Source organism: Microcaecilia unicolor, chromosome 2 (genome assembly GCF_901765095.1).
Source record: "Microcaecilia unicolor chromosome 2, aMicUni1.1, whole genome shotgun sequence".
NCBI lineage: Eukaryota > Metazoa > Chordata > Amphibia > Gymnophiona > Siphonopidae > Microcaecilia > Microcaecilia unicolor.
Genome location: NC_044032.1, coordinates 465,275,079 through 465,302,253, shown reverse-complemented (window position 1 = coordinate 465,302,253; position 27,175 = coordinate 465,275,079). Strand labels below are relative to the sequence as shown.

Here is a 27,175-nt window from a genome sequence, read left to right as displayed (position 1 = left end):
TTTCAGGCAAAGGATAGAGGCGGGACATAGCCCTAGCCACTTTGAGGCTCGCTTCCGGGACATCCCATTGAGCCGAAATTAAGGTGTGCATGGCATCATGCACGTGGAAGGTTCTAGGCGGGCGCTTCGTCCCCCAGCATAATGGCAGAGCCAACAGGGGCTGAGGGAGAGACGTCCTCTGGTGAGGAAATCTTCAAAATGCTCATGGCCTGCGCTAACAGGTTGGGCAAATCCTCTGAGCGAAAGATCCGTGCTGCAGAGGGGTCATCCGCTCCATCCGAGCGGGAATCCGTCTCCTCCAAGGAATCCCCAAAGGACCGTTGGGAGAACTCAGATACGCTGCCCTCATCTACATCAGAGGAAACAGAGTCCTCTAAGGCCTGGGAATCCACCCGAGGGCGTTTACTTCCGGGGGCCTCAACCCCTTTATCGGACAAGGGAGAAGGGACAGCGTTTTGCTTAAGAAAGGCCTGATGCAGCAGCAAAATAAACTCGGGGGAGAAACCCCCCAGACTGTGCACTTCAGCAGCCTGGGCCACAGCCCTAGACGCACCCTCAACCGGCGCTCGCAAGAGCGGGGGAGAAACATGCTGCGCATCCAAGATGGCGTCCGGCGCGACACTCCGCGAAGGAGCCGCGCGGGAAGAACGGCGCTTAACTTTAGCCGCTTTTTTGCCGTCGCCCAAATCAAGGGCGGCCATGGCATTAACGTCTCCCAGCTCAAGGGCGGCCCAAGAAGAAGCCGTCCGAGCAGAGTGGCCGGCCAAGATGGCGGAGGCGAGCAGCGGGGGATGGGCGTTTATGGCGGGAAAAACCGCCGCACCGGAGGAAGACCCGGGACACTGACCGGCCTCCGAACTGACACCCAACAAGGGCGAATCAGACTTTAAGACCCCCGCATCCCCGCTAGAAGCGCACACGCGGTCGGGGAGCGATTCTTCGCGCCCTCGCCCTCCGACGCCATAGGCCACGTGGAGATCGATCGGGGAACCCCCTGCCCGCTACAAAAAAGGTAAAAATTACCTGCTTCTCGCTCCGAGCTGTAACGACCTGGTGTCCCAGTGAGTAGCTGCAATAAACGTTTAAATAAACGTCGAAATAAACGCCCTTAAGGACGCCCAAAAATTTTTTTTTTTTTTTTAACGTAGCCAGCGGGAGGGGGGAGAAAAGGAGGGACCTGGCGCCACCAGGTTTGCACTTGCTCAAGAAGAGCCCTCAACCCCAGGTACTCAACAAAACCTAAAAATTAGGCTTGGAGACCTAGCCAGAGCTGCTGCTGTGTGTGACCACTACCTGCTGAGATAGAGAACATACTGAGGAGTTTCCGGCAGCACATGACCACATATAGGGAGGCAAAAGGATTGCTCTCTATCTCCACCTGCTGGTAGATGGACACAACCCACCAGTCTATGGATTGATCAGCATGATGATATGGAACTGAGTTTTGATTCCCACTTCAGGCACAGGCAGCTCCTTGTGGGTCTGGGCAAGTCACTTAACCCTCCATTGCCCCATGTAAGCCGTATTGAGCCTGCAATGAGTGGGAAAGCGCAGGATACAAATGTAACAAAAAAAAAGGCCTCCCCTCCACTTACCAAGCACTAATTTATTACATTTGTATCCCACGCTTTCCCGCTCATCGCAGGCTCAATGCGGCTTACATAGTAACAAGAGAATACAATCTGTAGTATCTGAATCAACAAAGGAGGTATGTGGTAGGACAAATGAACAAGGGTAAATGGGATAAAAGAGGTATGAGAGAAAGGATAGGGATAGGTAAGGAAGTGGAGCGATGAAGAAGAGGAAGGGGAAGAGCATGGAGGGTAAGAAGATTGGTAGGAGGTAATTTCTGAGTCATTGTTGTTAAAGCTTTAGTAAATATGGCTTATAGTTAGTACATGACAACAGGCAAGATACCACAAAATGGTTTACCACATTTTGCATTAGCCTGTTTTCCCAAGTTAACACCACATTAAGGTCTGAAAGAACTGAAAAAACTAAAAACAACACGCAGAAGAATGAGAATGGAGAAAAAGTAAAAACGCAATAGCCACATGGAAAGAAACACAAAAGAGGTACAAACACAAAATAAGACAAGCCAAAAGAAAAACCTATAAAAACAAATAGTCCCAGATTATAGAAACTATACAAATTAGCGAACAATCTCATAGATACCAAATCAGTAACTACAACGAAGATCTTCCGCCTGCAGAAGCACTAGCCAAAGGTCTGGTGGTCCCTGCTCAACCATCACGGATTTCGATGAAATTTTCTGTGAACATTCATACATGTCCCCAATTAACATTGGTAAAGTTTTACTTTCGCCAATGCAATACTTGCTGAGATATAGTAATCTGTTTGACCCCATACTGCAGCCTTCTATGGTATGACTCAGAGATTTTGGCAACTTTGAGACACTGTATCTCCGGCAATATTTTGTTGAGAGAAACAAAACGTGGCCATCTTGTACAACTTTTTGGGCTCTATTAAACAAAATAATTAAAAAAAATCTTCATGAGCGATTTCCATGAAGAAAATGTGGAGCAAACTTGGTCCAAAAAATTTGCAGCTTGAAAAAATTGTAAAGTTTGGCTTTTTATATCTCTGGAATTAAAAGTGTGATAAATGTGAAACTTTGCACACAATAACATATCAACACAAGGTTTTCAAATATAACATTTCATTCTCCTAATATTTTCCATTAGTTCACAAATTGAGTGTAAAGTTGATGATTTTTGCAAAAACACCAAAAATAGGGTATTTTTAGCCCACTTTAAAAAAAAAAAAAAAGACTTTCTGGAAACTATCATTTTCATTAGAAAGAGCATGTTTCAAACCCTTTAAAAAGTAGGGTTGGTTTTTCATTGCTGGCATATGACGCCCTAGAAATAGGGACAAAGTTAAGGACGTTGCTATCGCAAAGTCATATACTTCAACATGCATTTTTCTATATTGTGTCATTTTCTTTCCATTTCTGCTGAAGTTTAAAGTGTATAATTCATTTTTTGTATGCTATTTGAATCTGTTAGTCTACTAGCGGTGCTTCTACACTAATGACATTGGTTAAATATTCTGTAAGTACCTTATTGATGCCGCGTATTAGCATGTTTCGGCTATAGGATTCTGTACTGTGCAGGTGTAGTTGTATGTCTCTGTCATAACATAAGAATCTTTATAACTTCTCTTTTTCAGATTCACATTAATTCACTTACTTCATATTATTAATTATTGCAATTTTGCTTAATATGCGAAAAATGAATGTCAAAGAGTCAACTGACAATCCCACTTTGCCCATTTGCGTTGTTGGAAAAAAACGGTCGTCAACTTGCCACCATGGTTCATTTTATTCTAAAGAAATTGGGCTGCATTATGTGCACAGCTTGTCCGCCAATGGAAAAATGCTCATTACTTGGCGAGCGGAGGTTGAGTTCACAGACGACGACCAAATCTGCCTGCATCACAAAGCGATGTATTTGGAAAAGTACGAAATGAAGCAAAAGTCGTGCTGCAACCCATTCAACAAACAAACTCACATAGTTAAACATGGACTGTTGAAAGTCAATCTAGCCATGTCCGATGATTTGAAAAAATTGAAAACAAATGTAAAGCCGGGCCAAAAAATGTGTTCCAAGTGTAAAGCCAAATGTTTCCATGGTCAAAAGCAAAGCAGAGTCATCGTCATCAGAAAATTACGATATGGCCATTTCAGACACTCTTGATCAAAGTTTGACTGATTTGTGGACTTCTCCATTAAAAATTCGGAGGTTGGCCAGTAGGGATAAAACTGAATATGTGAAACGAAAAATTGAACACGTGCAGAAAGTGGTAGCAGAAAAAATAATGGTAGCCGCTGCAGTATCAGCCGAAGATATTGGACAAACTAGCAAGTCGGCTGCTAAGGAATGCCTGTCATGCCAAGATTACACTGACCTTATCGAAGATGTGAAAACGAAAATTAAAATATCCAATAGATCCATGAAAATGTCTATTTTCTAATGTATTTCCACTATTCATGATTATTGTAAGCCACATTGAGCCTGCAAAGAGGTGGGAAAACGTGGGATACAAATGTAATAAATAAATAAATAAATTCAATTATTGACTTTGGCCCCAAAGAGTTGGTCAACACCAGTGACAGCAAAAATGTTTAGCGTTTCAGAACATATGGTTACAACAGCGCGAAAATTAAGAGGCATTTGTGCACTACCGGATGCAAAAGTTGGCAAACTGCTACCAAAGGCAATCACTGACAAAGTTCAAGATTTCTACGAGGATGATGAATTTAGCAGGATGTGCCCTGGTAAAAGATTTTGTTTCTGTTCGGCTTGATGGCATCAAGGTTCAAAAACAAAAGCGGTTGCTACTGTGCAATCTGAAAGAACTGTATGTAGCATATCGAAACAAATATGGTGCTGAAATTGGTTTTTCCAAATTCTGTGAGTTCAGACCAAAGTGGTGTGTTACTGTCGGTGCCTCAGGCACATATTCCGTCTGTGTCTGCACCATCCATCAGAATGTTAAGCTTATGCTACAAGGTGCCAACATTAAAGAAGACTACAAGATGCTCATGGGAAAGGCAGTTTGCGATCTGGACGCCAAAGATTGTATGTGGCAGCGATGCCAAAACTGTCCTGGTGAAGAGGCACTGATAGCATATTTGGAAGAAATATTTGAGGAGTGGGATTCAGAAGAATCAATAGAATTCAAACAATGGGTTCATACTGACCGTGAAACGCTCGAAACAAATGTTCTGTTGACAACTTTATTGAAAAACTCGCTAGCAAAATTTGGAAACTGACTGGCCACCACTTCATTTCAAAACATCAAAGCGAATATTTGAAGTCATTAAAAGCTGGCCTAAAAGAAACCAAACTTATCGTACTGATGGATTTTGTGCAGAACTACTAAGGCTTTCACTGGGAGAATTCACAATGCAAAGTGCAGCCATTCGTCGCTTATTGAATACTTTGAAGAAAAAAAAACATCAACTTACGTAAAAATCTACCCCATGAGAACACCAACCTGGAAATCTTCTTAGATGAACTAGAACACCCAGGAGAAACGGTTGCGGACTAGTCCTGGACTAACTTCACCAGCTTAGGTGCAGGAACTGGAATGCTCTTCAGTGCAGGCTTGGGATTATCTGGGCAATCCGCTTTGAAATGTCCTGTACGCCCACACTGATAACAAGAGCGCTCATGTCTAAAGTCTTTAGGTTTTGGGGGTACACTGGAGGGTTTGCTGACAGTCTCTGAGGCTTCAGGGATATTTGGCTTAGGGCCGTGGCTGCCCTTAGATACTGGCTGCTGCAGATACGGACAGCTTCTATTTGCCAACCAGAGATTAGCCATGAAGATGTCAGCCAACTCAGCCGCCTTCTCTGGAGTATGAGGCTGGTGATCTTGAACATGAAATCTGTAATGTTTTTCACTCTCCCACTCATTTGGAAATGCTGGTGTCTATGCTCTAGAGAACAGGTAGGACTGGTTACAAGCTTCCAGGAGGAAGATATGGAAAGTGCCTTAGAGAGACACATTTTGGGGCCTTTTTGCTCAGGCGTAAACTGGTTAACTGGAAGGAGACAGAGAGAAGTGGTAAATGGAGTTTGCTCCAAGTAAAAGGACGTTATCAGTGGTGTACCGCAGAGATAGGTCATTGACCGGCTCTTTTTAACATCTTTGTAAGGGACATTGAGGAAGGACCGTCTGGTAAGGTTTGTCTCTTTGCAGACGATACCAAACTTTGTAATAGGGTAGTCACCCCAGAGGACGTGGAAAGCCTGTGGAGGGATCTGGCGAAGCCTGAAGAATGGTCCGACAGTTGGCAACTCAGATTTAATGCTAATAAATACATGGTGATACACTTAGGTTGCAAAAATCCAAGGAAAAGGTATAGTACAGGGCAGTGGTTCCCAAATCTGGTTCTGAAGGCACCCTGCCAGTTAGGTGTCCAGGTTACCCCACATTGAATATTCACGAGATTTGCATGCAAATCTCTCTCATGAATATTCATTGTGGGTAGCCTGGACACCTGACTGGCTGGGGTGCCTCCAGGACCAGGTTTTGGAACCAATGGAATAGGGGGTGAAGTACTTCTGTGTATGAAAGAAGAGCGAGACTAGGGGACGATTGTGTCTAATGATCTCAAGGTGGCCAAACTAGTAGAAAAGGCATTGGTCAAAGTCAGAAGGGTGCATAGGGAGAAGGATGGCCAGCAGGAAAAAAAAAACCCCAAAAAGAGGCGATAGTGCCCTTATACAAATCATTTTGAATATTGTGTGCAATTCTGGAGACTGCACCTATTAAAAGATATAAACAGGATGGAGTCAGTCCAGAGAGCGGCTACAAAATTGGTCAGTAGTCTTTCGTAAAGCATATGGGGACAGACTTAAGGCTCTCAATATGTATACATTGGGGAAAAAAAGGCAGAAGAGAGGGGATATGATAGAGCCATTTAAATACCTATGTGGCATTAATGTACAGGAGGTGAGCCCGTTTCAAATGAAGAAAAACTCTGGAATGAAGAGGGCATAGGATGAAGTTAAGAGGTTATAGGCTCAGAAATACTGGTGGTGGACACGTGGAATCGCCTCCCAGTGGTGGTGATGAGGACTGTGCCTGAATTTAAGAAAGTGTGGCCAGACACATGGGATCTTAGGGAAAGGAGGAAATAATGGTTACTGTGGATGGGCAGACTGGATGGGCTAATTTACTCTTATCTGCCATCATGTTTCTATGTGTGCTGCGGGTCGCGGTTTTTTGGGCTGGTTTTTGTGCGGGTTTTTGGGCCGCTGGGGGCGGGGCTAGTGATGTTTTGGGCGGGGTTACATTACACTTTGGGCGGGGCCGATGACGAAGGAGGCGGGGCAATGACGAAGGAGGCGGGGTTGATGACGGCGGGGGCGGGTGTGAACTTTTTGGGCGGGTTTCGGGGCCGAGTACCTGGCAACACTGGTTAGCACACCTACATTACTGCACTCTAACCGATTAGCACATGGATTGGGCAGAAGCCCTTACCACCCACAAAACTGGTGTAGTTAAGTGCTCACAAACTAATGGGAAAGTTAGCATGTGGCCATTAATACTGAAAATAGAAAAAAAAAAAACAGCCATTTAACCCACACAGCAAAATGGTCTTAGCATGCAGGAATAACATGTGTAAGCATGCGCTAAGGCCTCTTTTACTGCAGCTTAGTAAAAGGCTTAGGGTACAAAGGATCTGTCATTGGTTCCAGAGCCCAACAGTAAAGGTGTGGAGGAGTGGCCTAGTGGTTAGGGTGGTGGACTTTGGTCCTGGAGAACTGAGTTTGACTCCTGCCACAGGCAGCTCCTTGTGACTCTAGGCAAGTCACTTAACCCTCCATTGCCCACCGCATTGAGCCTGCCATGAGTGGGAAAGCACGGGGTACAAATGTAACAAAAAATTAAAAAAAAAATAAAGTAAATTAGATTGTGAGCCCTCCAAGGACAGGGAAATGCCCATAGTGTACCTGAATGTTAACTCGCCTTAAGGTACTATTGAAAAAGGTATGAAGCAAAATGTAAATAAATAAATAAATAGTCTTAGACTTGGATAATATGTACGCAAGCACCTAAAGAATATTCATTGTGGATTTTCTAGTGAGCCACACCGTCTACATTTCCTCCTCCCCCCATTTTTTTTTTTTAAATTGTAAGCCGTCCAGACGGTTGAGCGGGATAGTACATTTTCAATAAACTTGAAAATACTTCCTTGGTCTCTGCTTTTCCTCTCCCACTGACTCCCTCCCACTACTTTCACTCTGAAGAAGACGTGCCTCATGCACAGTCACACAGCACAAGAACTTTGCATCTAACTGCATCGCTATCAAAATCGTCCCCTCCCTGGGCTGCTAACATCCAAAACCTGTTGACAGCGCACGAGCACAACCGACGACTACAACTCTCAGAATCCTCCACGGTGGCTCTCAGTGATAACGCAATGCGCCGGAAGCATTAGTTAAAAGATCTGAGCCCCACAGCCGGGAGAAGCGGCTGCACCTCCTCACCGAAAATGGGACACTTTCAAAGGGTATCCACAGCGACCACAAGAGGCGATCCTAGCGGTTAGAACAAGGGAATAACATGCTGCTTCGGACGGGACGGGAGGCAACGCTACACGCGCAAGAACCCCACACACTCTCCTTAATCGCAATATATCCGAAACGACCCCAACCGCCCCCGCCCCTCACTTCTCGCCTAAGCACGTGCCATAAGTAGCGCGCGCGTGTAGATCTCATTACCCGCCTGCTCTCGTTCTCGTCCTCGCAGAAGACTGCCGAGCACCAGCGCCAGTACTAAGGCACCGGCGGCTATCAAATACAGCACTGTCGGCTCCATCTTCCACACGTCACCGCTCCGAGCTCCGCCCACTTTCTATCGCTTTCCGCGCGGCGGCGGCCGTGCCAGAACTTTCACGTTCTGACGTCAGACCCAAGTGCAGTGGCGATTCTCTCGGGGCGGCCGGTCAGTAGTCAAAACAAGAAAGAAAGGGGCGGGCTACCGATTTTGCTTTTATAGATTTAATAGACAGGAGATGAAGTGACGTCAAAACGCTGAAACCAATTAGGCCTTTCTGAGTTTTCCCTTCTCCGCGCAGCCGTCATCCCCGTATATTCAAAACAAAGCAAGCAACTTATGATCTGTGCTGTATGTACGTAGCATTTCTATTTAATCTCACTTATATTTTCAAACATGCCAGTTTGTGCAGCATACGGATGTATACAGAGGAAGCATAAAAACGGGATAACGTTTCATAAATCTTAATCGGTGGGTGGTCAGTTGGAGGGACTGGTTACAGGGACACTCTAGCACGTGTTGACCTTCAGAGATGCTCAACATTCAGAGTTTCTACATTTATTTATGACATTCATATCCCACATTTAACATGTATTTGGTTGAACACCAGGAGGTTGTTCCACAAATTCACCATCCTTTCCGTAAAGAAATATTTCCTTAGGTTACTGTGAGTGTGCCTTTGGCTCTTTGATACTCCCAACCAAGGCTAAAAGTTGGGAGGCAGAAATGATGCACACTCACGTCTGTTTGTTGCTTCTTTCTTCTAGAATGGCGACACCTGCTTCATAGTAGTGTGGTCAAGGTGATGCAGGAATTACCACTATTGTTAGCAGAATCTGTGGTACTTCAGGAGTAAAACACCACACACCAGAATGAGAGAGAAGTCTTCTTTATTTGCCAGCAAACAAAGTAGGACATCAGCGCTAGCTCTTTTCTTCTCTTGGCTCTCTGTGTCTTGTGTCTCTGTGTCTTAGCTCTTTCTCTCGTCTCTCTGTGTCTTGGCTCTCCTGTCTCGGCTCCTTCTCTTCTCCTTCTCTAATGTAAGCTGCTTCTGTTCTCATTTATATATTGTCCTAAACCCCTCTAGCCCCCCTTTCTCACCAGATGGTAAAGAATAGATTGATTACCCTGTCTTGAACTAATTATCTCTACACATTTACTCAAAATATCAGTTACATAGGTTTCAGATATTTCCTAAACTGACCTATGACCTGGGGCCTCTCAAACTAGACAATGTGGCACCTATCTCCTGCATTTTATTATTATTAAATTCTCAGATTCCCAGCTAACTTCATACTAACTGGGCTCTGGCATTCATTAAGGGGCCAGCCTTGCTTAATGGCACACAGACATGGTTTGTTATTACTTTCAGGAGTCCAGTCCTACACTTAGCTATAATCAATCAAGGAGAAGAGTTGACTTTTCCTGACCTCTTTCACCTTTTAGCTTCATACACAGAACTAGCTAGGACTGTGGATAATTCAAACCAGATGACCTCTTAAACTGCAGACAAATCTCACTTGAAAGTCAGACATTGAATTGAAAAGATATTTTACATAGAGAAATAGAACTTATTAATTAAACAGAATAAAACATATTTTAAAATAAGCAGAAATCAGAATTCCTTATAAGACAAAATCTAAATTATCAAGAATTATTTAAATCTAAACTATCTCCTTCTAAACAGCATTCAGCCTAATCTTTTAAAACTGCCTGCTTGCTGATCCCCTCGAGACTGTCCAGTATGCCTTGCTTAGAATGGCATCCAGATGTGGTTTATTATTATGCCCATGAACTAGCCTTAACAATCCATCACTCAAAAAGGGACAAAGAAAGTTTTATTTCTCGCTGACCTTTCTAACCTCTAGTCTAGCAAAAGCTAGACATTTGAGTAATTAAACCCAGATGGCATTCTACCACTTTCAGGACTGAACCAAAGTTAAACAGAATTAGCAAATTAATATGATTTCTCTGTCCAGGCTGCCTCATTCCCCCCTTTGAGACTAAAATCAGCTTATGCAGAGATAAGTCTCACAACTCAAACTCTGGGGACTATAGTGATCCCAACTCAAGCAAACTAATCAAGCAATAACATTCCAACAGTCTGTGCTAGTCACAGATTACTCTAATATAATGTTCTCAGTCTTTGAGTTCTTATACCAGTTGGGATAGAACCTCAACTGACAAGGATCAAGCTCTCGAATTCCAGGAAAGCCAGAATCAGGCAAGAGGAGTCTCAGTATGAAGCCGAATTCCAGCAGCTCCTGCGGTATGCAGTTGACCCTTCTTTTCAGCTAGTAGATTCTCTGGTTCGGGTCAAGCGCAGCTTCAATGGCTCCGCAGGATCACTTTCTGCTCTCCACTGTTTAGGCTCCGTCTGATCCGTGCTGGGCTCAGTCTGGTCAGCAGACTTGATTCGAGACCAATGGACCCATGGAGTTATCCTTCGACCTTCACAGCTGTAGGGGTAGAAAGCAAAACAGTAAAAGGTCCTTTCCACCGGGGCCCCAAGGGCTGGAGCCTCCAGTCTTTCACCCAGACTCTATCCCCTGGCAGGAAGGAATGTACCTGAGCCTGGAAGGGGACAGGGTTTATTTCTCTCACATAAGACTGAAGCTCAGAAATTATCCGGCCCAAGAGGGCTACCTGCTCCTGCACCTGGGCAGACCCTAAAGTCCCTATGTCTCCCTTAATTCCCTGCAAAATGGCTGGGGGCTTCCCATACACAATTTCAAAGGGAGAGAGGGCCGTTCCTTTAGTTGGGGTGCATCGGAGGCGGAAGAGGGCTAGTGGCAGTGCCTGTGGCCATTTCAGTTGGGTTTCCTGACAAATCTTTGCTAGGCTATTTTTCAAGGTTCTGTTTGCCCGCTCAACCTGCCCTGAACTCTGGGGACGGTAGGCACAATGCAATTTCCAGGTAATGCGCAATGCGCAGGACAGGGCCTGAAGTGTGGCTTCAACAAAGGCGGGACCATTATCTGAGCCTATGGCAAGGGGCAGTCCATACCTGGGGATGACATCCCTAAGGAGGGCTCGAGCTACTTCTGTGGCTTTCTCAGTGACTGTAGGGTATGTTTCCACCCACCCAGAGAAAGTGCAGACCATGACCAAGAGGTATCGGAGCCTACCGCTCCTGGGCATTTCTGTGAAGTCTATGACTAGGGACTCAAAGGGTGTTAGTCCTGTGGACTGAACTCCTGGTGGAATACGGGGTCCCTGACGAGCATTATTCTGGGCACAGAGAGTACATCGGGCAGAGGCAGTAGCAACCAGACTATCCAATCCTTCCAGGACCACTACTCGACTGAGTAGGCGGGCTAGTGCTGTTTTCCCTAAGTGTGACAGGTCATGAGCTTGAGACACTACAGGCCAAGCTAGGTGGCATGGCACCAGAACTCTGGTATCAGGGAGATGTAACCAACCATCAGGTCTCCTTACTGCCCCTTCTTCTTGAGCCCATTTCTCTTCCGTTTGGGTGTACATAGGCGTCCATTCTTGCAGTCGAATTTGGAACAGGGGGGTCACAGTACCTGCTGGGGGTCCTCGAGCAGCTTCCTTGGCCATCCGATCAGCATGGCGGTTCCCTCGGGCCACTGGAGTATCTGTCCTTTGGTGTCCCCGGCAGTGAATGACAGCTACCTTTTTAGGGGCCCAAACGGCCTCTAGCAACTGAAGTATTTCAGGTCCATACTTAACAGGTTGGCCTGCTGCATTTATGAGTCCCTTTTCCTTATACAAAGCTCCATTAGCGTGAAGAGTTGTGAAGGCATACTTAGAATCAGTATAAATATTGGTCACCAGTCCTGCTGCTAGCTCCAGAGCTCGTATGAGGGCCACAAGTTCTGCTTTCTGGGCTGAAGTTCCTTGGGGCAGGGCCCTTGCTTCTATCACCTTATCCTCTGTCACCACAGCATAGCCTGCCAATCGCTTGGAGTTCTCCACGTAACTGCTTCCATCTGTGAAATAAATTACATCTGGATCCCTCCAAGGAACATCTTTGAGATCTGGTCGACTGGAGTACACTTCATCCATGGTTTGGATACAGTCATGATCCGGTGGTCCCTCAGATGCTGGCAAAAGAGTGGCGGGATTAAATGTAGCCACTGTTTCCAGGTGTATCCGTGGATTCTCACATAAGCTGGCTTGGTACTTAACCATGCGGCTATTTGTAAACCAGTGGTTGCCCTTGTACTCCATGAGGGTGAGAACTGCGTGGGGGACTTTGACAACCAGTTCTTGCCCCAAGGTCAACTTGTCAGCTTCCTGGACCAGTAAGGCTGTTGCTGCAATGGCCCTCAGGCAGGCTGGCCATCCTTTAGCCACTCCATCCAGCTGTTTAGACAGGTATGCAACAGGCCTCTGCCAGGATCCCATCATCTGGGTCAGCACACCCAGAGCAACCCCCTGTCGCTCGTGGACATACAGTGAGAAAGGTTTCTCCACATCAGGAAGGCCTAACGCAGGGGCTTGGAGTAGGGCTTTCTTTATAGCGATGAAGGATTGTTGAGCAGTAGGTCCCCATTCAAATGGTTCCTTTTCACCCCCCTTTGTGGCCTGGTAAAGGGGTTTCGCCATCAGTGCAAAATTTGGAATCCAAATTCTGCAGAATCCGGCTGCTCCCAGAAATTCCCTAACTTCCCTTCTGGACTTGGGTTGGGGAATTGCAGCAACCGCTTGCTTCCTACTGACATCCAGTCTCCGACTTCCCTGGGAAATGCAGAAACCCAGATACTTCACTTCTGACTGACAGAGTTGGGCCTTCGAGCGTGAGACCTTATAGCCCGCATCCAAGAGTAACTCCAGCAATTCTCTGGTAGCCTCGAAACACTCTTCCTGGGTCACTGCTGCAATCAGGAGGTCATCTACATACTGGAGTAAAACTCGCCTGGTAGGCTCAGATTTAAAAGTCTTAAGGTCTTGTCCTAGGGCAGTCCCAAAAATGGTGGGGGAGTTCTTGAACCCCTGTGGCAGGCGGGTCCATGTATACTGAAGCTTCCGTCCTGTTACTGGGTTTTCCCATTGAAAGGCGAAAAGCAGTTGACTGGCGGGGGCCACCCGAATACAAAAGAAGGCATCTTTTAGGTCCAGTGTCGTGAAATGGGTAGCTCCAGAAGGTATCAATCCAAGCAGGACATATGGATTAGGCACTACAGGGTGTAATGAAATAGTGGATTTGTTGACCACTCGTAGGTCTTGGACTGGCCGGTAGTCCTCAGTCCCTGGCTTCTGGACTGGCAACAGTGGCGTATTCCATGGAGACTGGCAAGGTCGAATAATTCCATGGGATAACAGACGATTCAGATGTGCTTGAATCCCTTCCAGAGCCTTTCGGGGAATTGGGTATTGGCGAAGACGGATTGGCCGGGCACTTGGAAGTAAGTCTACATGAACAGGGGGAATATTTCGGGCCAACCCTGGGGGAATATCTTCTGCCCATACCCCATTGACCTGGAAGCTGTCGGCCAGGGGTAGGTCAACTTGATCATGCGACTGATGCAGCCGCCATTCTTCTTCAAGGGGGCAGCAGAAACTCAATATGCCCTTAGGGCTGGATGTCGGGGCCGAAAGGAGACCGAAGTCTGGCCATCAGAATCAAAGGAAATTTGGGCCCTAAGCTTGGACAGCAGGTCCCGGCCTAACAAAGGGATTGGACAGTCTGGCATATACAGGAATTCATGAGTGACTGTGTGTGAGCCTAATTGGCATCTACGGGTCGTCAGGAAGGGCCTCCGGTCCTGCACCCCCGTGGCTCCCACCACTCGGACAGTTTTTCCAGACAGAGGCGCTAATCGCTCCGTCACAACAGAGTGTTCAGCTCCTGTATCAATCATGAATGGAATTGAGCGGCTCCCTATGGTTAGCTTGACCATGGGTTCCTGGGAGCCCAGTTTGTAGGAACCCGGTCTGTCCTATTCATCCCATTCTGCCATCTCGGCTATCCCAATGATATCAGATTCAGAAGGCTCATACCTTCCCTCTCGAACTCGGTCTCGGCTTCCTCGATCTCCTGGTCCCCTTCTCGGTCCCTGGCGCTTCTGGGGGCATTCATCTTTCCAGTGCCCTCTTTCCTTGCATTAGGCGCACTGGTCCCTCTCCAATCGTGGTCTGGGATTCTCCCCTCGTGGCCGGGATTGATTGAAGGAATCTCGAGGCCGGGCTGGCGGTCCGGGGTCCCACTTCGGCTTCCCATTGGCTGGAGGTCGACCTCGGTTAAGGGTGGAATTAGTAATGGCTGCCGCCAAGAGGTCGGCCTTCTTCTGCATCTTTCGGTCAGCCTCTCGGCGCATCTCCTGATCCCTATTAACGAAAACCTTTGTTGCAATCTCAATTAGCTGGGTGGTATTCATCCCTGCGAATCCCTCCTGATGCTGCAGCTTCTTCCGGATATCTGGCATACTCTGGGCCACCAATGCACTATTCACCATTCTCTGATTTTCTAGTGCCTCAGGGTCGAATGGGGTGTATGTTCTGTAGGCTTCAATTAGTCGCTCTAAAAAGGCTCCAGGGGATTCAGTTGCCCCTTGGAGAATTTCAGAGACCTTTGCCAGATTAATGAGCCTCTTTATGCCTTTCTTCATACCTTCCAGCAAGTCCCGGCAATAGCCAGACAACAGTTCATAGTGCTGCCCGTTATTTGAATCCCAAGCTGGAGCTGCGCGAGGGAACCGAGCTCTAACCCATTCCTCTGGGTCCTGTATCCCCTCGGGGGCACGCGCTCGCGTGATGGCCTCAGCATTTTGTAAAATCTTCCGCCTCTCCTCAGTTGTGAAGAGGGTCAGGAGGAGCTGTTGACAATCAGTCCAAGTTGGGTTATGGGTGGCCATAATACTAGCCACTAGGTCCACCACTGCCTGAGGCTTTTCAGTATAAGAGGGGTAATGCGTCTTCCAATTCAGGAGATCGGTGGTTGTGAAGGGTACATACTGGTAGGCCTGTGCCTGTATAATCTGACCCTGATTATTAGGATCCGGTCGAGTGGTGGTTACCTGACGGAGGGGCAGAGCTCTCGAGGAGGTGGGAATACAACCTGAGGTAGAGCGAGGAGCTAACCCCTTATCATGCTCAAAGGTAATTGCAGCGGGTCTAACCCATTCAGAGGAGGTGTGTTGAACCCCTGAGGGATGGGGAGGGGTACTCATAGGCTGAGAGGTGATCACAGGTGATTCAGTCCATTGAAAGGGATGCTGGGCCCCTGATAAGTGGGAAGGGGTACTAGAGGGAGAGGCTGGGCTGTCGGGAGCTGAGGAGTCAGGGAGTGGGGCCCAAAGCGGGTCATGGGAGGTTAACATGGAAGGATGTGGCAGAGGAGGGTAGATACTGGCTGAAAAGTTCAACCTAGGATGTGGCGGGGTTTGCACAGAAGGGGAGGAACATCCGGAGAAGCCTGTGCTGGAGAGGCTTGGGCTGGACGCCGTGGATCTCTGGGGGTGGAGCGGAACCCCAACAATGGGCCATAAGGTGGTGGCTCAAGATCTGAGGGGTCATCAGAGAGTATGGGTTTCTCGGACAGAGTAGGGGCAGAAGCCACCGATTGGATGGTGGGCTTCCTGGGGCTCTTTCCCTCCTCCAGTTTAGATTTTCTAATAATCTTTCTTTGAACGCGGCCCAGCATGAACTTTACCAGGGATCCCATATAGGTTTTTAACCAAGAGGGAGGGTCAGTGACAAGGCTGTCCCAGGAATCTATATAGGGGAGCTGTTCAAGATAACCTGGTTCTCCTACAACTATGCTGTAGACCTTCCGGATTACTTCAATATCTAAGCTGCCACCAGGGGGCCACCCCACTCCCATAGATGGCCACTCAACTTCACACAAAGTTCTTAGAGTACTTAAGCTTAAAGTCTGTCCATAATCATTAACTAAAAATCCTTTCTTAAAATTCTTAAGCATACAATCTAGGGGAGTACCAGTTTGACTAGACGATGTCCCCCCCATAATGCTTACAATTACAACACACAGAAAGGAAGGGAAATTTTTGGAAGTGTGGTAAGGGGTCCACACGTCCCGAGACACAAGGTAGACAAACAACAATCGCTTCCTTCCGTCGCTGGCCAGTTGAACTCGCGTTAACTGGAACCGCAGCTATAAGAAATCCACACTCATTTAACATTCATACATCACACACACACTGTACAAAAAATCCCACCCAACAATTTCAGATTTTTCAAATACAGATAAGCTCTGACGGTTTCCCTGCTAGTCCCCACTAGACTAGAAGGTACTAAGGCCTTCGCTGAGAGTTGATCAGACTCCCCTTCCCTCAACTTTTGAGGGGCTGATTACAGTTTCCTAGGATTACAATACAGAATACATACCCGGCCAGTGTTCCTCAGTCAGTTCTTTTCTTGGGCCCCAGAAATTGATGCAGGGTCCGGGATCCCACTTCTGACACCAGGAATTGATGCAGGAATTACCACTATTGTTAGCAGAATCTGTGGTACTTCAGGAGTCAAACACCACACACCAGAATGAGAGAGAAGTCTTCTTTATTTGCCAGCAAACAAAGTAGGACATCAGCGCTAGCTCTTTTCTTCTCTTGGCTCTCTGTGTCTTGTGTCTCTGTGTCTTAGCTCTTTCTCTCGTCTCTCTGTGTCTTGGCTCTCCTGTCTCGGCTCCTTCTCTTCTCCTTCTCTAACGTAAGCTGCTTCTGTTCTCATTTATATATTGTCCTAAACCCCTCTAGCCCCCCTTTCTCACCAGATGGTAAAGAATAGATTGATTACCCTGTCTTGAACTAATTATCTCTACACATTTACTCAAAATATCAGTTACATAGGTTTCAGATATTTCCTAAACTGACCTACGACCTGGGGCCTCTCAAACTAGACAATGTGGCACCTATCTCCTGCATTTTATTATTATTAAATTCTCAGATTCCCAGCTAACTTCATACTAACTGGGCTCTGGCATTCATTAAGGGGCCAGTCTTGCTTAATGGCACACAGACATGGTTTGTTATTACTTTCAGGAGTCCAGTCCTACACTTAGCTATAATCAATCAAGGAGAAGAGTTGACTTTTCCTGACCTCTTTCACCTTTTAGCTTCATACACAGAACTAGCTAGGACTGTGGATAATTCAAACCAGATGACCTCTTAAACTGCAGACAAATCTCACTTGAAAGTCAGACATTGAATTGAAAAGATATTTTACATAGAGAAATAGAACTTATTAATTAAACAGAATAAAACATATTTTAAAATAAGCAGAAATCAGAATTCCTTATAAGACAAAATCTAAATTATCAAGAATTATTTAAATCTAAACTATCTCCTTCTAAACAGCATTCAGCCTAATCTTTTAAAACTGCCTGCTTGCTGATCCCCTCGAGACTGTCCAGTATGCCTTGCTTAGAATGGCATCCAGATGTGGTTTATTATTATGCCCATGAACTAGCCTTAACAATCCATCACTCAAAAAGGGACAAAGAAAGTTTTATTTCTCGCTGACCTTTCTAACCTCTAGTCTAGCAAAAGCTAGACATTTGAGTAATTAAACCCAGATGGCATTCTACCACTTTCAGGACTGAACCAAAGTTAAACAGAATTAGCAAATTAATATGATTTCACTGTCCAGGCTGCCTCAAAGGTGCATCGCTAGTGATTTCCCAAATAAGAGAAGCATTCTTTTATTTAGTAGGCTAACTCAGTGCCTGATATAAGGCCTTCCCCACCTCCCTTCTGCTGCCATCCTCACTGTTGCTGCTGCTACTCCCCCAGACCAGTCGCAGGAATGACAAAACAACAAAACAGCTGCAAGTCTGCAGCCTCATTAAGATGCGGACTCTGGCACTCCCGCACAAGGTTTAATGACAGGAGACAGGGTGAGCCTATCTAGCCCATTATATGGCTGACACCATTTTCGCTCATCCAAAACAATAGCAAATGCTTTTAAAAACAATAGCAAAAGATTATTAGAATCTAGTAAAAAAGGCCCGTTTCTCACACAAATGAAACAGGCGCTAGCAAGGTTATCATGTAATGGCGATTATATTTTTAAGGGAACCATTAGGAGAAATGTTCTGTCATGATAAGTAATAATTGGGAAGGGTGTATAATGAGTAATATGCTCCAGGGGTATGAGATATGGATTAATCTATGTTTTTGTTTTAATCTTTTTTTTTTTTGTGATTTTTATTTATAGTATTTTTTAAAAGATAAAAGAGTACGCAGACTCCATCCATGTCCAGCATTTCTCTCTTCCCTCCCCTCCCCTCCATCCATGTGCATCTCCTTCCTGACTTCCCTCCCCTCCATCCATCCATGTCCAGCAACTCTCCGTTCTCCCCTGCCCTCTCCTCTATCCACCCATATCCAGCAAATTTCCTCTCTCCCCTGTCCCCTCCATTCATCCATCCATGTTCAGCAATTCTCCTCTCTCCTCTGCCCTCCCCTCCATCCATCCATGTCCAGCAACTCTCCTCTCTCCCCTGCCTAGGGTTACCATACGTCCGGATTTACCCGGACATGTCCTCTTTTTGAGGGATTTCTGAACAAATGGGTGGGCTGACGTGCGGGCGGCGGACCTCCCTTCCCCTTACTCACGATCTTCCCTGGTGGTCTAGTGACTTCGGGGCAGGAAAGAGCCCCCTCTTTCCTGCCCGGCACGCTGCTCTGCATCCTGTATGCTGCCTGTGACGGTCTCGGTGAGATTCAAAATGGTCACCGAGAATTGAAGTCTTGCGAGGCCGCTTCAATTCTTGGCGGCCATTTTGAATCTCACCGAGACCGTCACAGGCAGCATACAGGATGCAGAGCAGTGCGCCGAGCAGGAAAGAGGGGGCTCTTTCCTGCCCCGAATCACTAGACCACCAGGGAAGATCGTAAGGGGAGAGGTGGTGACAGGGCTGGAGGGGAGGTGAGGTGAGGGGGTGACCAGGGGGAGGGGAAAATGCTGCAGAGGGGCGGGGCGAGGTGTGGAAAGGGGCGGAGAAAGGGGTGGGGTGAGGGCGTGAAATGGGGCGGGGCAAGTGTCCTCTTTTTTTAAGGACAAAAAATGGTAACCCTACCCCTGCCCTCTCCCCCATCCATCCATGTCCAGCAACTCTCCATTCTCCCCTACCCGCTCCTCCATCCATCCATCCATATCCAGCAAATTTGCTCTCTCCCCTGCCCCCTCCATCCATCCATCCATGTCCAGCAATTCTCTCTCCCCTGCCCTCCCCTCCTGTTCTGTCCAGTGATCTCTTCTCTCCCCATGCCCTCCCCTCCTCTCCTGTCCAGCGATCTCTTCTCCCCTGCCCTCCTCTCCAATTCCAGCCATCTGTTCTCTCTCCCTGCCCTCCCGTCCATGTCCAGCAATTCTCCCTGCCCTCCCTCAGCTCCCTGACAGCCCTCCTCTCAGTTCCTCCCCCCCCCCCCCCCGCGCGTTTAACCCTTTTACTTTCAGGCGCAGCGACGGCAGTGAAGAGGACAACACAGCTTCTCCCTTTCCTCACAGTGTCCCGCTCTCGCGGAAACAGGAAATACATCATTGCAGAAGGCAGGGACACTGTGTGAGGGGAAGGGAGAAGTTGGAGGGGAGCCCGCTGTGTTGTCGTCTTCACTACCATCGCTGCGCCTGAAAGTAAAAGGGTTAAACACGCGCAAGGCGGGGAGGAACGGAGAGAAGGGCTGTCGATCGGGGACCTGAGGGTGGGAAGGAGTGGAGGGACCATCCGAGAGCTGCCTGGCTGCAGCGCTGCTGTGCCGGGCAGCCCTGCGTTTGGGGGGGCAGCAGCCAGGGGAAGGTCATGGTTGGGCTGGGGAGGCTTAGCCTCCCCAAGCCTCTTATACGGAGCGCCTATGACTATCCTTCCATCCTATCCAGGTCCATCAATTCTCCTCTGCCCTGCCCTTCCTCCCTCCCTCCCCTCGATGTCCCGCAATTCTCTCCTCCTGACATCATCTCGCCTCCAGCGTTCCCTTCCCCCTCATTGTTCCGCCTTCTGATGTCATTATGTTTTGATGCGAGGGCGGGGCAATGAGTGGGAATGGATGTTACAAACCCAGGCATCCAGAAGTAGAATGTTGGAGGGCAAATTATTATATAGGATAAGAGACTGCCTAAACCCGTAGGGCTAATAAAAGAGTTGTATACAGTTTGATATGGATGTTCTTGAATGTATGGTTTTTGCTCTGATTTCAATAAAAACTACAAGTTCCAAAAAAAAAAAGGGGGGACTGCCTATGCGTGGTCCATCTGTAAAAAGGCAAAAGCTGTTCCAGTTGAATAGGCAGCACCTATAACGCTGCTTAGTAAACAGGGCCCTAAATGGGCTATAAGCCCCTAATTCAGTCCATTGGTTTTCTTATATTTTGTTCTTGTGATGACTTATACTGTGCCAAAACTGAAAATACAGTGAGACAGAATAATAGAATTCAGTAACATCCAAAACTTAATTTTTATGTTTTAATCATCTTTATTAAAAGCACAACATGATAGTTGATAAGCTTCATACAGAACAAGAAAAACCTGTGAACCATCCACCATGGCACAATAAAAAGGTTTACAGAGAACATACCCCAAGAACCCTTCCCCTCCAGTACTTTCCTCCCTCCCTATAAGCCCACCTGACTGTTTCCACATGCCTAAATAACACAACAGATGTACAGATCAGTAGGACCCAAAGCAGTACAAAACAAGTAAAGTCATAACCATAGGCGTAGTTTGACTGTTTCATTTGGGGGGGCAAAGGAAGGGGCGGGGCATATTAGCATATTCATTTGCATATATGTATATGCAAATTATGCTAATATGGAGGAAGGAAGGGAGCAAGAGCTGGCTTTTTTGGGAATAACCAGTGTTCGTTTGACGATGGATAGCCACTGAATCGGAGAGGCAGCGGGTTTGGCGGCAGGCAGTGGTGTACTGGTAAATGTTTAACAACAGACTCTCCCCCCCCCCCCCCCCCGGTCCCCCTCTGCGCCCCCCCCCCAAATTGCAGAGCTGGCTTTAGCCGGGGAGAGAGCCTGGGGGGGGGGGTATAAATAAGTAAATATAAACTTTTAATGTTGAGCACCTGATTCTCAAAGTGAACATATTCCAAGCACTATAATGAAAATAAAATAATTTTTTTCTACCTTTGTTGTCTGGTGACTGTTTTTCTGATCATGCTGGTCCAGTATCTGATTCTGCTGCTATCTGTCCTCTTAACTCAGTTTCCAGTGCTTCCTTTCCATTTATTTCTTTCCTTTCCTCCTTTCTTCTTCATTTCTGGTCCTCAGCTTCTGCCTATTTTCTTCATCCATGTGCAGTTTTTCTCCTCTCTTCCTTTCCCCTCATCTCATCTCCTTCCTCACTCTTTCCTCCCCTCCATCCATATCCAGCATTTCTTTTCTCTCCCCTGCCCTCCATCCACCCATGTCCAGCGACCCTTCTCTCCCTTTGCCCTGCAAGCACCCATACCCAGCGACCCTCCTTTCCCCTTCCCCCATGCCCAGTGGCCCTCCTTTCCCCTGCCCTCCATCCACTCAGTCCAGCAGTGACCCTCCTCTCCCCTGTCCCCATGCCCAGTGGCCCTCCTTTCCCCTGCCCTCCATCCACCCAGTCCAGCAGTGACCCTCCTCTCCCCTGTCCCCATGCCCCTCCTTTCCCCTGCCCTCCATCCACTCAGTCCAGCAGTGACCCTCCTCTCCCCTGCCCCCATGCCCAGTGGTCCTCCTTTCCCCTTCCCTCCAACCACTCAGTCCAGCAGTGACCCTCCTCTCCCCTGTCCCCATGCCCAGTGGCCCTCCTTTCCCCTGCCCTCCATCCACCCAGTCCAGCAGTGACCCTCCTCTCCCCTGCCCTCTCTTCATCCCACCCTCTCCCTGTTCCTTCTCCCCCCCCCCCCCCCCCCCCCGCAGCGAGCCAGTTCTCCTCCCTCCCTCCGGATCCATCCCTCACCAACTTGATCTTCGAATTCTTCGCCTGCCCGCTAGCGCTGACTCTCCCCTGCCGGTTCACACTTCAAAATGGCCGCCGAGACTAAGTCTCGCGAGGCCGCCTCTGGAAGTCTCGGTGGCCATTTTTAAAGCGCAAACCAGCAGGGGAGAGAGCGCTAGCATGCCGGGCAGACAAAGGATTCGAAGATCAGGTCTGTGAGGGACAGATCCGGAGGGAGGGAGGAGAAGGAACGGGGAGAGGGCGGGGCAAAGGAAGAGCTGCCTGGTGCCGGCCCTGCGTTTGGGGGGGCATTGCCCCCCCTCGCCCCCCCCCAGTCTACGCCCATGGTCATAACACAGTTTATATCAAACTAGTAAAAAAAGCCAGTTTCTGAAAGAAATGAAACGGGCGCTAGCAAGGTTGTCCTCTAATGGCAATTATGTTTTTAAGGGAACTGTTAGGAGAGAGTATGTGTGAGAGTGAGTGAGTATGTGTGAGACTGAGTGAGTATGTGTGAGAGAGTGAATGAGTATGTGTCAGAGAGTGTGTGTCAGAGAGAGAGAGAGTGTGTGATTGAGAGAGAGACATAATGTGTGTGTCTGTCTGTGTGAGTGAGAATGTGTGAGAGAGTGAATGAGTATGTGTCAGAGAGTATGTGTGAGAGAGAAAGAGTGTGTGTCAGAGAGAGAGAGAGTGTGTGATTGAGAGAGAGACATAATGTGTGTGTGTGTCTGTCTGTGTGAGTGAGAGAGTGTAGTGTGTGTCCAATTATGCTCTCTCCCCTGCATTCATCCATATGCAACAAACGTCCTCTGTGCCCTGTCCCCTTCATCCATCCATGTGCAGCATCTCTCCCCTGCCCCCTCCATCCATCGTGGTGCAGCAATTCTTCTCTGTCCCTTTCCCTCCCCCCCCTACATGTGCATCAACTCTGCATTCTCCCCTGGCCTCTCCTCCATCCACCCATATCCAGGGCCCCCCTCCCTCCATCTCTCTCCCCTCTGAGTTCCAGGCCCCCTCCCTACCTCTCTGTGTGCCCTCCGAGTTCCAGGCCCCCTTCCCCCCTCCCCTTTGAGTTCCAGGCCCCCCTCCCTTTGAGTTCCAGGACCCCTCCCCTCCCCTTCGAGTTTCAGGATCCCCTCCCTCCCCTCCCCTTCAAGTTCCAGGATCCCCTCCCTCCCCTCCGAGTTCCATGCCTCCCATTCTCTTTTGAGTTCCACACCCCCGCGCCTCCCTCCCTCCCCTTCGAGTTCCAGGACCCCCCTCCCCTCCCCTTCGACTTGCAGGACGCCCCCTCCCTCCCTCCGAGGTCCACGCCCCCCTCTCCTCAGACTTCCACGCCCCCTCCCTCCCTCTCTCTGCCCTCCAAGCACGACCTGTCCTCCGGCAGCCCCTCGCCTTCCTAAGAGCTGGCTGTATTTTAAAAATTCTTACCTTGGGGTGCGGCGTCCACAGTGAAGGTGAGCGGCACTTCAAACTGCCTTCGCATGTGTCTCAGCTCTGCCTCTGGTCCCGCCCTCATTTCCTGTTTCTGGAAGGGCGGGACAAGAGGCAGAGCTGAGACACATGCGAAGGCATTTTGAAGCGCTGCTCGCCTTCACTGTGGACGCCGCACCCCAAGGTAAGAATTTTAAAAATACAGCCAGCACTTAAGAAGGCGAGGGGCTGCCGGAGGACAGGTCGTGCTTGGAGGGCAGAGAGAGAGAGGGAGGGAGGCGCAGGGGCTGGCAACTATACAGAGTTCCCTCGAGGGCGGGGCAATTACGAACCCTACGAACACTACACGGCTTCACTGCCACGCTGCCATTGAGTCAGCTTCAGAACATTGGAGGTGCGAATTATTATATTAGATGATTTTACTGGGTAGATTAAACAGGCTGGAGGGGAGAGGGTTTCTTTTATGTACAGAAGACAGCTAATTTAAAAGTGGAGGGGGAAGGGAGTTATGTATGGACATGTTGCTTTGACTTGCCCCCCCCCCCCACACACACACATACCTAGCTTGCCCCCCTGTTGCCACCCCAAATATTTATGTCTAGAGACATCACTACCTTTATGTGATTGCACAGCACTTTGTGTGATTTTGGGGCTCATTTTCAAAGCAGTTAGACTTACAAAGTTCTATAGGTTAAGTCTAAGTGCTTTGAAAATACACCGCTTTGTGTTCCTCCTCTCCACTGTCTGACCTAGTTTTTCTGATGCCCAGGCCTCCAGGGGTTTAAAGCCAGACAGAATATAGACGCTGCTTATAGGTTTTCTATAATACAGTGTTCCGAATTCAGCAGACGTTTACGTGCTAAAATAACTACCGAAAGACTATGGGGCTCATTTTCAAAGCACTTAGCCTCCCAAAGTTCCATAGAAACCTATGGAACTTAGCCTCCCAAAGTGCTTTGAAAATATGCCTCCATAGCACACAAAAAATGTGACTTGACAGTGACAAAGAACAGCACTAATTTTAGCACCCTTTTCAAACAAATAGCATGTTTGTGCCTGCTGAAGAAAAGGCTAGACGAATTTCATATTTAATATAAAAAGTTTATTTACAATTCTACCGGGTACCTTCAATGGAGGTATCCAGGAAGCATATCTAGACAAAGCAGAATGCTTAATACATATTCCTTTCATCCTGCTTAAATACTGTTTTTCCCTGCTCTTTTTTCTAACATCACGTGCAGGCTATATCATACCATAAATCCTTTAACTTAAAGCAGAACATATGCCGCATCTGCTTCCCATTATTGCTCACTTTTCTTTTCTCTTACAGACACTCAGGCGCCTTGCCCTTGCCCGTTCTGCAGCACTCTCTCTCAAGACATGGGGGGGAGGTTGCATTAATCAATCACTGTCAGCACTTCCTGCTGCTGTGAACTTTTTTCAACTCTTTATATTTCTTACAATCCTCCCTTGAGATCTGATGACTTGTCAGTCAGGTCTCACACTTTCTTATGTGCGTGCACTTTTGGGTCTGGTACTGGCTTCCTTTTGTCTGCGAGATTAGAAAATAGGACATTCATATACACACCTCCTCTAATCCACCCCCTCATTATTTATGGTATGCTATGCCTGCAAGCTCTGTCTTTCCATCATCTTTATCATACGTCTTTCAATATTTCTGCTGACATATTAAAGTTCTATTCATTCTTGATTTCAGTTACCATTGTCATTTTAAAAGTATCCTAGCACATCTTCGCAAATATGCTAATACACATGTTACACAGCATTAAACAGATTCAATTGTACTAGGGTACAAAATTTTATATCTCTTGAGGTATATAATTTATAGGACAGTGAGCTTCATCAAAGGGGAATACACTGTCATTCATTCTTACTTTTCATTAGCTGATGTGGCATTAAAAATTACACAAATTAAAAGCATATTCCAAGGTTATTAACATTCATTGAATCGGTTGTTACATACCATTGAGTTAAAGTCTTATTGCAGCTTGTTTTATTGCCACATTTTTCTCTGGTGGCTGTGACATTTACAATCACTGTACTTTTTCCTATAGACCAATTACCTGTTACAACATTGTGCGTGTAATTGCACTTTATCAGGGGAATGTTTTCAGTTGTCATACTATTAATTAGACACCAAAATGATGTCTGTGGGTACTTGTCCGTAAGCAAGGCTTGCTTATAAATAGTCTCATTTGTCCAATGAAGTTTCCATCATCCCTTACACAGGTATTATTGGGATAACAGACATAATTTTATCATTGTAGTCCCATATATCATAGCTGGCAAGGACAAGGATGATGTCAGTCAGTGGGCACATATGATACAATCAGTCAAATTCAACATCTTGGCCGCTGTAACAAGTCTATATGTGTTCATTGTCCATTAACAAACAACAACAAAACAACAACATCCCAATACCATCATGTTTAGGGACATGATGTTTGTTTATTCTTTGTCCATTTCAATATTATTGGTTCGTCGAATATCTGATAAGTGTATCCAAGAAGTATGGCCTTCCAGACGGGCAGCGGTCTGAGTAAGGGCCGTAATAGCAAAAGGCCCTACATACACAGGATCCTTCCACGTTTTATGTGTAAAGTTCTTTCGCAGTACTAGATCACCTACTTTAAAAGCACAAACATCATTAGTAGTCCCTGCCTGTGATGCTACATTTGTTCGGATCATATCACTTGTCAGGTTCAACATAGGTTGTAGCTTTTGCCAGTACTGAGTTGTATTATCAGTACTTGCTGTCTGCATCGGGAAGAAATGACGTCCTGTCTGAATTTGGAATGGGGACAATTTAGTACGCCCATTAGGTTGGGCCCTTATTGTCATTAATGCTAATGGCAATACATCAAGCCATGTATATAATTTTCCCACCATTTCTTTATTTAGAGATTTTAGTAAAACTCTCAATTTTGTTTTTAAAATACCATTGTAGCGCTCTACCAAACCATTGGAGGTGGGGCGATACACTGATACTTTCCTGTGTGTTAAACCCATAATCGTTTCCATTTCTTTCAAAACACTGTTATTAAAATGTGTCCCGTTATCAGAAATTATTCTAGACGGACACCCATGTCTTGGTATAATATGAGTTACCAGGCATTGTACCACCTCATGTGCTGTCTCCCTTTTACATGGAAATGCTTCTATCCACCTTGAGAAAGCATCCACCCAAACTAACAAATATCTTTTTCCCTGCACTGGAACAATCATATCAGTGAAATCAATATACCATTCTTTTGCTGGGCCTTCTGGTATTGGAAGTGTCCCAGGTGATATTTTAGGACCTCTTTTAGGTATGTTAATATTACATACCATGCAATTCTGCACAACCTGTTGAATCAGGTTATCAATTTTTAAAGTCCAAAATCTTTGCTCAAATTGTTGTTTCATTGTTTCTCTGTTCCAATGCATGGTTGCATGCCACCCAAGCAATACCTTAATCGCCTGGCTCATTGGCATACAAGGTAATCCTTCTTCTGCATTAAACCATTCACTTCCCAATTTCATACATCCTCTCTTCAACCATTTTTCACTTTCCTGTC

General features: G+C 46.9%; 1 protein-coding gene across 2 annotated transcripts in view; it reads right to left on the bottom strand.

Annotated features, from left to right (window-relative positions):
* DDRGK1 (DDRGK domain containing 1) overlaps positions 1–8,484 on the bottom strand; it is a 263,903-nt gene extending 255,419 nt beyond the window's left edge. The window contains exon 1 of one of the 2 annotated variants that reach the window (XM_030190995.1): positions 8,261–8,484. In XM_030190995.1, coding sequence (XP_030046855.1) covers positions 8,261–8,357 — 97 coding nt within the window. In that variant the 5' untranslated portion in view covers positions 8,358–8,484. The remainder of the gene's footprint in view (positions 1–8,260) is intronic. The other variant, XM_030190994.1, reaches the window with a different exon arrangement.
* Positions 8,485–27,175: the final 18,691 nt, after the last annotated feature.